Source organism: Balaenoptera musculus, chromosome 10 (genome assembly GCF_009873245.2).
Source record: "Balaenoptera musculus isolate JJ_BM4_2016_0621 chromosome 10, mBalMus1.pri.v3, whole genome shotgun sequence".
Taxonomy (NCBI): domain Eukaryota; kingdom Metazoa; phylum Chordata; class Mammalia; order Artiodactyla; family Balaenopteridae; genus Balaenoptera; species Balaenoptera musculus.
Window position 1 is genome coordinate 39,692,167 of NC_045794.1, and position 12,074 is coordinate 39,704,240.

The 12,074-nt window shown below is 56.4% G+C and overlaps 2 protein-coding genes across 2 annotated transcripts; one reads left to right on the plus strand and one right to left on the minus strand.

Annotated features, from left to right (window-relative positions):
• Positions 1 to 1,059: 1,059 nt before the first annotated feature.
• Positions 1,060 to 7,734, plus strand: LOC118901562 (trophinin associated protein). Its single transcript, XM_036864781.1, has 15 exons — positions 1,060 to 1,146; positions 1,396 to 1,550; positions 1,655 to 1,841; positions 2,374 to 2,531; positions 2,621 to 2,758; positions 2,950 to 3,032; positions 3,672 to 3,724; positions 4,213 to 4,334; positions 5,287 to 5,403; positions 5,511 to 5,594; positions 5,695 to 5,754; positions 6,017 to 6,151; positions 6,315 to 6,948; positions 7,223 to 7,416; positions 7,566 to 7,734. Exons 2-15 carry the CDS (start codon positions 1,407 to 1,409, stop codon positions 7,611 to 7,613), a joined length of 2,157 nt encoding a protein of 718 aa, XP_036720676.1. The 5' UTR covers positions 1,060 to 1,146; positions 1,396 to 1,406; the 3' UTR covers positions 7,614 to 7,734.
• Positions 7,735 to 9,034: 1,300 nt separating this feature from the next.
• C1QL4 (complement C1q like 4) lies at positions 9,035 to 11,789 on the minus strand. Its single transcript, XM_036867215.1, has 2 exons — positions 11,253 to 11,789; positions 9,035 to 9,214 (listed from the first exon to the last, which is right to left on the minus strand). The coding sequence occupies exons 1-2, from the start codon at positions 11,787 to 11,789 to the stop codon at positions 9,035 to 9,037; spliced, it is 717 nt and encodes a 238-aa protein (XP_036723110.1).
• Between the last annotated feature and the right edge of the window lie 285 nt (positions 11,790 to 12,074).

Below are 12,074 nucleotides of genomic sequence, written 5' to 3' on the forward strand. Positions count from 1 at the left end.
CATGACCAGATTTGCATTTTGGAAAGATTACTCTAGCTGCTATATGGTGAATGGATTATTGTGGAGAGCAGGAGAGAATGGAGGGTGGGAGGCTTTTGCAATCCTCTAGGTGAGATTAGCGTGGAGATAATGAAGAGGAAGAAGGTAAATGAAATCCAAAGATAATGAAAAGGTGTGAAGGAGAAATTGGAAGGGGAGGGAAAGAGGAATTCAAGAATAACTCCTAGGCTCCTGGCTTGTATAATAGGAAGCACGAGTCAGGGAGAGAACCTATCAGAGTCCTTTACACTTGAAACCATCGCCCATTTCCCATTAGAGGTTAACCCCTTCCATTCTAACCAGAGTGTTCTAGGTTCCCTCATTTTCACACCCCTGCCTGCCAACAACAGGCCACAACTCTCCCCAGTCCTCCAGGCCTGTTGAGTTTCAATGTCACTGTTTTGAGTCTTGTTTTCTTATCTGTGAGATGGAGACCACACCTCACCACATTCATAAAGCTGGAGCGAAAAAACGATTGTTTCTTTTTATTTTTTTTATTGTTAGCCTCAGTTCAATTTTTTCCATCCCTCTCCGCCCGTTTGGAGGCAGTTCCTCGGCCTAGGCACAACGTACAGACGTTTCCTACAATGGGTCTGGAGCGGAGTCCCCACAGCTTGACGCCGAACTCATCAGAGTCGGGTCAGTGGTTCGGGCCAGCCTCCAACTCCGTCAGTTATCCTCATTCAGGAGGCCAGCCCTTCCCACAATGCCGCGAGACTGGTCCTTCCCACACCAGTCCCGAGACCTCGCGAGAGTACCCGGCGCCCGTTGTCGCCCACACTCCGAGCCCACGCCTTCGCCGGCCTCAGAAAGGTCTCCTCCTTCTTCTTCCACCCCGCGCTCCGCTCTCGGATTGGCTGGTTGAGTCGGGTCAGTTTCTTTCCTGGCCAGAAAGAGGCTCGACAACTAGTCCTTCTTTTGGCCCCGCCTCCGAAGCCTGCGGATTGGACAGCTGAATCCTGTGACACGCGCCTCAGCAGGAGCGCAGACGAGCCAATCAGGAGCTTGGCGTATTTTACAAACTGGGGAAGTATCTGCAGCAGAAGCCGAAAGAGTCCGGGGAAAAAGCGAAGAAAGTGGGGGCGACCCTGAGGAGTTCCTGGGGAGGTGCGGCACCGGGATCTTGGAGGGAATGAGGGCTGCGGGGGCTCGTAGGGAGGAGAAGCAGTTCGGGGTCCTGGGGCTAAAGAATAGGCTCAGAGTGTTAGGAGGAGACACCCAGAAAAGAGGCCTTGCAGGCGCCGGGTCCTCTGGGCGCATGGATTTGGGTGGAGGTGGGAGTATCAGGGATGTCAGGACCGAAGCCCCGAACTGGCTGACCTTTGATCCCTGATCCTGCCTTCTTCTCCGTCTCAGTTGTAGTCGTCATGACTACCCTCCAAGCCACGAAGGATCCTCTACTCCGGGGTGTATCTCCCACCCCCAGCAAGATTCCCGTTCGCTCTCAGAGACGCCCGCCTCTCCCCACAGTCAAACCCAGCGCCCTGGACCAGGAGAACCAAGATCCAAGGGTAAGAGGGGCGTGGGGGGTGAAGACAGTAGCTACAAGGAGGCAGCACACACCAGCAATGCACCCCGACGCTGAGCCCCAGCTTTTTGTTCTCTCTTCCCCCAGAGACTGGTGCAGAAGCTCAGTAGTCAACGTCCCCTCGTTGACTCAGCAGGCCCCAGGCCGAAAGCCACACGTCAAACAGAGCAATCGGAGAGATTGGTGGGGAGTACTCAGCTTCGGAACCCCTTGGAGGAGCTCAGGCCTAGCCCTGGGAGACAAAATGTGGGAGCTAGGCCCCCTCTCCAGAAAGGTACCTGTTGGAGGCTTGAAAACAGTTTCCTTGGCTGGGTAGGAGAATGGGTTGGTGGCAGTGGGGTTTGGGGGCTTTGCAGTCCCTGGGTCTCCTGCTTACTATAATTCCTAGTCCCTGCTCCTGGAAAGCTCTTTGCTCTTAGAAGCCCTTTGCTTTCTTCAGCAAAGTGTCATCTCTTCTAAAGCCTTTTCCGCCTCTCACAGTCACAATGAATTGCTCTGTGTTCGAATGCTTTGCTGTACTTCTTTTATAACATGTCCATACTTTGACTTGAGTCTGTTACCTCTCTATAGTTTGATGATAACTTTCCTGAGTATGGGGGCTTTGTCTTATTTATCTCAGGGTGTCAGTGCCTAGAATAGTGTCTTACACAGAGTAAAGCCCTATGAACGTTTGGTGAGCTGAGTTCAGTTATATGAGTCTCTTCGGCTCACTCTTGCACCTCAGGGTGACTCTGCTAGGCTCCCTGGCCCCTCAGCCTCCCCGCTTCCTGTTCCTTCTCACCTTTCCTTCTCTTCTTCCCTTGCAGAGGCTCCAGGGACCATAGAGTTTGTGGCTGACCCTGCAGCCCTGGCCACCATCCTGTCTGGTGAGGGGGTGAAGAGCTGTCGCCTGGGGCGCCAGCCCAGTCTGGCTCAGAGAGTACTGGTTCGAGGGAACCAGGGAGGCACCATCCGGAGGGGCCAGGTAATGAGCCGGGATAGGAGGAGATCAGGCTGGAGTAGGCTGAGGAGGCAATCCTGAGCCTGTACTGATAGCCTCTCTTGGGGTCCTAGGATGCCCGGGCCTCTGCATATTTGGCTCCCAGAACCCCCACCCACCGACTGGACCCTGCCAGGGCTTCCTGTTTCTCAAGGCTGGAGGGACCAGGACCTCGAGGCCGGACCTTGTGTCCCCAGAGGCTAGAGGCTCTGGTGAGTGCCCTTGAGGGGCTGATACTCAGTGCTTCTGGGAACTCCTTCCAAGGACAGAGCTGGGCCTTAGGAGGGAAGGTACCTCATGATGAGCCAGAGGGTTGGTATGGAGGCCGATGGGGCTCTTGGTGAAGCCTGAAGGTTTGAGACCTACCTCTGACTCTGTTTTTTCTCTTGCTCCTATGGCTCAGATTCCACCTTCAGGACCTTCCTCTCACCCCTCCGCTCCTCCCCGAATCCAGGAGCTAAGAAGAGAGACAGGTGGCAACAGCAAGTGAGGAGAGGGTCATTTGGAAAAGAATGATTCAATGTCTGATACAGGGGTCCCTCAGAGCTGGGGCCTTCCAGTAGCTTTAGGACTTCCCACCAACCCGGGGCGGAAGGGGGAAATCTGTGAGTGCTCAGGGTGAGCCCTTGCAATAGGGGTCAGGCCTTCATAGCCAGGCCTCAATATGACATCAGTTTCTTCAGGTTGTGGGGGAAGAAGGGGACAGAACTGAGAGGTGCCATCTCTTTTGTTTAGTGGCTAGAGCATAGACCGTGGCAATAAATGGGATTTGGGTTTGATTCCCGACTCTTAGTACTTATGATTTGTGCAAGCTTGCCTTACCCTCCGAGCTCCAGTTTCTTTTTTTTTTTTTGGCTGTGCCACTGCGTGGACTGTGGGATCTTAGTTCCCCAACCAGGGATTGAACCCAGGCCCTCGGCAGTGAAAGCACAGAGCCCTAACCACTGGACTGCCAGGGAATTCCCACTTCAGTTTCTTTAATCTGTCAAATGAGGATAATGTTTGTATTATCATTTGAGGTTATCGTGAGAATTAAATGAGGTGATGTTTGTAAAGCACTTAGCACAGTGCCCAGCTCATACTTGGTACTCAGTGACTGCTAGCTGCTGTCCTTGTTGTCATCAGGACTTCAGTGAGCCAGGCCTCAGGATTGCTTCTGGAGACCCTTGTCCAGCCTGGTGAGTGTGTCTGGCCATGGGGAGACAACAGGGACAGGGGAGCTGCTTGTAGGGAGCAAAACAAGAGAAGGCTCAGCAGGCTGTGGCGGGAAGGCCAGATCAGAAGGAGACAGAGAGGAAGAGATCTTCTTGATAGGCCAGAGGTTGGCCCAGTTGCACTTGTGTCAGAGGAGGTGGTCCCCATTTCTACCCTCTCTCTGCCACTTCCTGTAGGATTTACCTTCCACTCACTGTTCTGTCCTCAGCCCCTAAGAGCCATCACCACACCCCTAGCCCACTCAGGGTATTCAGATTAATGATTTACTACTGGAATAGTGCTGGGCTTCAAAGGGATGCTGGATGGGTCCCCACCCCTGATGGTGCAGTGGGGGCTGTCAAACTGGCATACCCTATTCGGAGGTTGCAACCTCCGACTAGGGTTGCAAAGCCCTGTGCCAGACTTTGATGTGTGTTCCAGACACTGCAGCAAATTTCCTATTTCCTCCTAGCTTCCTCTCTCCCTGAAGGAGAATATGAAGTTGTCACTCACTCAGATGAAAGAGGAGGGGGCCCCCTCGGTCTGGCTCAGCGAGTACCATTAAAAGAAACCCGAGAGATAACACACACCAAGGTGAGCTGGGACCTTCCTCCTCTGTGCTGGGGGAAGGTCACAGAGGAGATGCATGGGGGGATTCCCCAGCAGCAGCGGCGCTGAGGATTATGGGTAGAGCCAGGCAGTCCCAGCCTGGATCTCAGCATGTTAACTGGGTCCTGGTTTGCCCCAGATGGACCCAAGCCCTCTCCAGAGTGGTACTGGCCTCTGTTTACCAGGTGTCCGGGGCCTGCAAGTGAGAGGTCACAGTCTGGTATACATTTGTATCACCATCAGATCAGTGCTGAGAGAAAGACAGATCTGAGAGTTCGTTCATTCATTCACTCCACAAGGGTTTATTGACCAGCTACTGTGTGCCAAGCAATGTTCTAGGTTCTGGATATACAGTAGGAAATAAGTTCACATTCTAGAAGAGGGAGACAAAAAATAAACACATGCGTAAAATATATGGTAGGTCAGATGGTGATAAGTTATCTGTTTAAAAAAAAGAAAGTAAGGCACTGAAAGGGAAGGAGAAGTGGAAGGGGGTGATTGGTATTGTAGTTTCAGGTAGATCGGTCAGGGGACTCTCACTGAGGTGCGGCTAAGTGAAGAGCAGAAAGAGTTGAGGGAGTGAGCCACGTAGATAATCTGGGGGAAGAACGTTCCAGGCCACAAGAACTGCAGGTGCAGAGATGGCATGTACCTGGTGTGTTTAAGGATCAGCAAAAAAGCGAGGCTGAAGCAGAGTAAGAAGGAAAGGAAGTGAGAGGTTAGAGCAATGACAGGATCAGGTTGGGTAAGGATTTATAAACCAGTGTAAGATTTTGGCTATTACTTGGAATGAGTGCAAAGCCATGGGGAGGGGGGATGAACAAGGGAGGGACATGATTTGATTAGATCTTAAAAGAATCACACTGGCTGCTGAAGTGAGGACAAGAAAGAGCAGTGCCGAGCGGGAGGGATCACTCTTCCACCTCGTTCTCCACAGGACGGCCGTGACTCCTGCCTGATGCGCTCCCCTGGCCAAGTGATGCCACCTGCCATCACCCGGCCATCACCCTTTGGACGGGCTCAACGTGTACCTTCCCCTGGCCCCTCAGCTCCAGTTTGTATCCACAACTCCTGGGGGCTGGGCAGGGGCCGAACAGTCCGGCTGGGATCCCTGCTAGGTCTCGGTTTTGTCCCTGCTCAGCCACCCCCATCTCTCCCCAGACCTCATATTCAGTGTTGCGGCGTCTCGCCATCCGCCCCAAAACCCAGTTCACACCCCTCTCATCGGCCCCCAGAGTTCAGCAGGTAAGAGAGGGCAGGGGAGGTAGCTGGCATAGGCCAGGGCTGGGGGAGGAAGGGGATGGATGGGTACAGGGAAAGTCATGGCATCTCACTTCTGTCCCAGGCCCAATGGTTGAGTGGCCTCTCCCCTCAGCCTTGCCCCGAAGAGCCTGCCCTGCCCTGGGTAAGTATCTGAAACCTTCCCATGCTGAGATTCCTCGCTCTGTCCTGTTGGCCTGAGGCCCAGCAGTTTTGAAGCAGGTGGGCTCTTTGGAAAAGCTGCCTAACTCTCCAGCTCTCCCTGCTTCTCTGCTGCCCCTCCTAATCCAAGTCTAGGGCCACTCAGTTAAGGACCTGATCCCTTCCTCATGAGGGTGGGACTCAAACTAGTCTTCCTCCTACTCCAGCTGGCTTCCTCATATGGCCCCTCTCCTCCCATGTGGCAGGAGCAGATTGCAGTCCGGTTATTTGACCAGGAGAGTTGTATAAGGTTGCAGGAGGGTCCTGGGAAGCCACCTGTGTCAACTCCTTATGGACCCCACTGCAGTAGAACCCCCAACCTCCAGGAGATGAAGATGCAGGTGGGCTGGTGTGGGCAACAGCTTTGATGCCTGATGGGCAGTGACAGGGCTGGGAAAGCGAGAAATGGGCGGGGGGGGCGGGGGGGGGGCGGGGCATGGAAATAGGACAGTGTGGGTACAAGACTTGCACCCACTTCTTGACATCACACTCTCCCACCCACAGCGCATCGGTATCCTGCAACAGCTTTTGCGACAGGAGGTAGAGGGGCTGGCGGAGGGCAAGTGTGCCCCCCTTAATGGAGGCTCCTCTCTGGATATGGTTGAACTTCAGCCCCTGCTGGCTGAGATTTCTAGAACTCTGAATGTCCCAGAGAATAAATCTGGGGCTTTTCATCTTTCTGGAATGTTACAGCACTCTGGGCTGCCAAAACCCTACCTTCCAGAGGGGTGTGGGGAACCAGAGCCCTGCCCTGGAGCAGAGCCCGAGGTATCTCTGCCCTGCCCTCCAGCAGAACCAGGGACCCCAGAGTCCTACCACAGGAGGGGGCCTGAAATATCAGAGCTCTCCACCCAGGAACAGCCTGAGGCATCAGAGCCCTGCCCTCTGGGAGAGCCTGGACCCCTTCAGGCCTGCCCCCAGGGGCAGAGAGGACTCCCAGAGCCCTCCCCTAGGGTAGAGCCTGGGGTATCAGAGGCCTGCTCCCTGGAACCCAGAAGTCCAGAGTCCAGCCCATGGCCCTGCTGCAGTCAGTGGGCTCCAGCGACCACCAGCCTGACCTTCTCCTCCCAACGCCCACTTTGTGCCAGCCCCCCTATCCACTCACTCCAGTCTCTGAAGCCCCCAACAGGCCAGGCAGGTAAGGAGTTGGTTGGAAGGGGTTGTGAACAAAGGAGGTCCTCATCTCTCGCTGGGAGCAGGGCCTGCCCTGCACCAGGTGATCCTACGCTTTCTTTCCCCTACCTACCTTGCCCCAGTCTGGCTCTCCCGCAGGAAGAAGTGGGGGGCTGCGCCTTCAGCCCTGTGCTCCGAATTGGCTTGGCCCTTGGTCGGGGAGTGGGAAAGGGCAGTATATGGTGGGAGTCTAGGACTCCAGAGTCTGCCCTGATCTCTCTGTGGCCTCTGGCCCTCAGGCCCCAGCAATCTGGCCCCTCGAACCCTGGCCCTGAGGCAGCGCCTCAAAGCATGTCTGACCGCCATCCACCACTTCCACGAGGTCCGCCTGGACGACGAGTGTGCCTTCTACACCAGCCGAGCCCCTCCCTCAGGCCTCACCCGGGTCTGCACCAACCCTGTGGCCACATTGCTCGAACGGCAGGATGCCCTGGTGAGCCTCCGGTCCACAGCCAGCTATGCCTGTTGGGAAGTAGGCAGTGGGGCAGGGGGCCATCCTCGGCTCCTTTAAAGAGGTCAGGGGGAAGAGCTGGTTACAGTTCAAGGACGGCTGGGCTGTGACGAGGTCTTCTCTCTCCCCAGTGTTTTATTCCAGTCGGTTCTGCTGCCCCACAGGACTCTCCGTCATGAGGCATACGCCTCCACCCACTCCTGTCCTGACTTGTACCTTCCTTTTAACCCTTATTTATTTTCCACACCATGGACTGGGAGCTGACACCCTTTTGTCCTTCAATAAAGTTTCTAAAATGTCCAAATGTCTGTTTTCCTCTGGTCCTACCTAGGCCAGCTACTGCTGTTGCTCCTCACTTGTCCACATGGGGGCAGTGTCCTCCAGCTTGGAGGCCAGCCCTGGGTTCTCAGGCTTCCCCAGGCTCCCTCACCTAGAAGCTGTCCAAGTCATCCCACTGCTGCCCACCCCACCCTCCCAGCAAGCACTATGAGTGAGTGTTTTTTTTTGGGGGGGGGGCGCGAATGTGAGCCTTTGGGGAGCTGCTTTCCTCCTTGCTCCCTGAGATCTTGGCCACTCCCAGGAGCCGTCAGCAACTCCTTCATCACCTGGAGTTCCCTAGAACTCTCCCCCTGCATCAGCAGAAAACAGAAGCACCAGACCCATATCTCGGGAATCCTCCCTTGTTAGTGTCACTCTGGTTGGTGTCTCCCTACAGTGTAAGGCCTCAAAGCTCTCCTGAAGCTGATACCCTTCCCCATATCAGAGTAGAAACCCTGGGCTACTCCCCTCCTCTGCTTCCCCAGAGGCAGGCCTTGCCAGGAATAATGCAACCTTTGCCTCTGGCAGAGAGTGATAGGGTAGGGGTCCTTGAGAGGAGTGAGGAAAGGGTCAGCCACTTTCCCCCACTCTGTGCACCAAGTTAAGAGGCACACACATTCTCCCACTTCACTTTATTGGAAGAGGCAACAGCAGCTGTAGCCCCAGGGCCTAACCCCGATGGGGGTGAAATGGGGACTGCAGGATGAGTTTTAAATGCTAGGAAAGAATTCACTGGTTCCTCCAGTTCACAGGGAGGCTGCCAAGGCTAGAGCCTGAAGCCTGAAAATGGAGATGAGGGGAGGAGGGGATGGCAGTGAAGTTGTCATGACAGAGGACCAGCGCCTACCCGCCCTAATGTCTCCTCTCCTCCCGCCTAGAAGGGCTCCTTCTGTTTCTGTTCTCTCCCTCCCCAAAAGCCAGGGCTTCCCTTCTGTTTTCTGCTTTCCGTGCCTCTGTGCTGCAGTTAGTGAAACTGTTTCCTAGCTCCCGACAGAAGAGAGGGCCACGACCTGCGCCCTGCTCCTGCCCCGGCTTTCACAGGCGTGTGCACGGATGCTGGTGGTCCCTTCCAGAGCCGCTCTGCTCCTCCGGCCGGTTTCCTCAGCTCCCCAGCCACTTAGTTATACCCCGGAGCACCAAGAGTCCGCCCATTAAAGGCCACCTCCGGGAGGGGGAGGGTCCGCCCCACCCCCAGTCTCTCAAAGGATGGGGTGGCGCCTTGGGTGGGGCAAGCTGAAGGTGGGTGAGGAGGGGAGGGGGGGGGCGGGGGATGGGGCCCGACTCAGTCCGGGTAGATGATGAAGCCAGAGAAGGTGCTGTACTTGTTGGTGTTACCGCCGTGCACCTTCCCGCCGTCCAGCTTGATGAAAACTTCATCTCCCACGTCCAGGTGCAGGATGACGCTGTTGCTGGCGTAGTCGTAGTTCTGGTCCGCGTCCTGAGCAATGGCGCTGGCCCGGACCTAGCGAGGGGGAACAGAACCACCCACTCACGCCCTGTGTGGAGCTGGGGTGAGGAGGGGTCGGCGGAGGAGATGCAGCTGGGCCTGTGAAGGTGGCGCGAGGGTAGCAGGCTGCAGGGTTTGGGAAGGACAAGGTGCTTCGCAGGCACTGCCATTCACTAGCTGCTGGGACTCGGGCAAGTTTCACGCCTTCTCTGGTCCTTAATTTGAGCTGTAAGGTAGGAGGTAGTAATAGAACCTACCTCCTCAGGTTGTTAGGATTAAATGAGTTACTACGTGTGAAGTGTGTTACAGAACAGTGCTTTGCACAAAGAAAACGCTATATAGGTTTTGCTATTATTATTATTTTAAAAATAAAATTAGACTGTAGGATAATTTCTAAGATTCTGAACCCACTCGGACCTCTAAACTTGTGCTCCCTTCCCCCAGAGATAGGGCACAGGTGTGTCTGTGCGTGTGCAAGCAAGGGTGCAGGCCGTGGGAAGGTGCCATGATGTATTCTCGCCCCTCCTAGATTGTCCCTCCTAGTGCCCGCGGGCGCCCCGACGTGGGGGTCGTCTTCTGCCCCAACAGATAGCGCCTCTTCCCCTCTGGCCTCGCTGCTGCACGTCGCCTCAGCGTCGCAGCCAGCCCCCTCCCCAGCCCCCCTCTTCCTGTCCCGCGGGGGCTGGTTATTAACTGATTAATTATTCATCATTATTCTAATCACTATTTACCGTCCCCAAAGCCGCAGCGCCCGCACCGCGGAATACAGAGTGGGAGCCGCGCGGCCCCCGCCCCCTCGGGAACCGACACACTCTAGATACACACTCACCCCCTCCACCCCTCACAGACACCCCGCACAGACCACACGCACCTACTCAGTGCCACAGGCAAGCAGACACCGCTCTACTCTCACACCTTCGCACCCCGCACCCACAGACACACTTGCATCACGCACACACGCGCTACAGTCTTACACACGTACACTCTCACTCCCTTTCCCTGGGTTCCTGGGGCGGCCCTGCTGGGAGGAGACCTCAGTGTAGTGCCTTCGGTTCTTGGAGCGGAAGGGTGCTGCAGCGGTAGCAAGACCTGGGGTTCGGACAGGTGGGATAAGAAGGCCTGATGCGCCACGGTCAAATCACCCCATCGCGCACAGGGCATTCGGAGGTCACAGCTCAGCCCTAACCTTACACCCTGCGGCTTGCGCGGCCCAGGCACATTTTCCCCAGCCCCACCCCTGTGGCCTCTGGCTCCCCCTAAGCGTGTCCTAGACCTTGAGCTGAGTCTTTGGGACTTTTCTTCCAAGCTAAGGCAGCAGTGACTCCGACTCCGACCACAGGAGCAGGGACCAGGCCAGGGTCCAAGGCTTCTGCTTTATCTGTCCTTTGCCTCTTTCCTTCTCCCAAATTCGTTCCTGCAAGCCGCCTGGCTGGCCCCTGTGCTGCCTCATTTTCCACATCTGCCTACGGACTCAGTATTAGCTGAGGGTAAGGCCCACTCTAGAATTGACCTCAGGCCCTGGGACTAGTAATAGAGTTGCCTGGAAAATGAGACAGTGTTTTCTTTCTTTTTTTACCTTATCCTTGAAAATCCAAGCTTAATGCCCCCCACACGGGAACAGCTACCAACTGCCCACGGCGTGATACCCGGATTCCATTCTAAATCAAAGGAGCCAGACTCCGGTAACTCGCCCATCAAGTGGCTGGGTAACCCAAAGGCCAGGAGGGCTGCCCAAGACAGGAGAAAAGAGGCTAAGAGGCAGGGTGAGATACCAAAGAGGTTTGGTGTATAGTTGCCTATAGTTGGAGTGTGAGGCTCTGAGTTTTAATTCTAACACCATTCCTAACGCCCCATGAGACCCTGGGCAGGTCGTTTTCTTTCTCTGACCCCCCAATTCCTTTTGGACTAAATGAAGCGATTTCTAAGTTCTTGGCAACGTGGCCTTCTTGGATTTAGTGACGGTGTTTGAGGAAGAGGTTCGGGTTGCGTAATGAATGCAGGGAGAATTAGAAAGCTACCCTGTCCGGGGCTGGGTGGGAGAGGGGCAGCTCACCTGTCCATTCTTCATCAAGTCCGCCCACATGCTGGTGCCGTCACCGCCGCGCATAAGCACATGGTAAGCGAAGAAGTAGACACCCGGCATGGGGCAGGTGAACTTGCCACTGGCTGCCTCGTAAGCGTTGCCCACGTTGGTCACCACGTCGTCGAAGCGCAGCACTTCGTAACCCTCGTGTGGCCGCCGCAGGCCAGCATAGAAGGCAATTCGAGGCACGTAGCCGGCAGGGGGCGCCACCCCGCCGGGGCCTGGGCCTGGAGGGCCCGGGAGACCTGGCCTGCCCGGCTCTCCTGGAGGTCCTCTGGGACCTGGTGGTCCCGGGGGCCCTCGCAGACCTGCCTTCCCGCGCCGGCCCACCTCTCCCTTGGCGCCCTGAGGGAAGGGGGGTACGGAGGCAGGCGCGCCGTCGGGTCCTGGGCCTCGCGGCCCGTGGGGGTCGCACACCATGCGGCAACGACCCAGCATCTCGTAGTGCGCCGGCCCGCGGGAGCTGTGCACTAGCAGCGGAATGGCCACCAGCAACAGCAGCACCATGGCCACCCCGACGGCCGCGCCCGCCACCCTCTTGCGGCGGCTCAGCCGCAACGCGGCCAGGGCCAGCAGATCCTCCTCACTCTTGGGTGCAATGGTGGCGGAGGCCCGGGGCTTTCCGCGGGCCCCAGAGGTGGTGACCGGGCTCGGGCCTGGGTCGGGATACCCCCGACGGCTGCGCCCGGCCCCCCCGCCCCTGTGGGCTCCCGCCTCAGTGCTGCCGTTCCCCAAACCTTCCGTCAAGGCGGAGGTCCCCCCCGTTGGTTGGACCAGGGACAGCTCCAGACA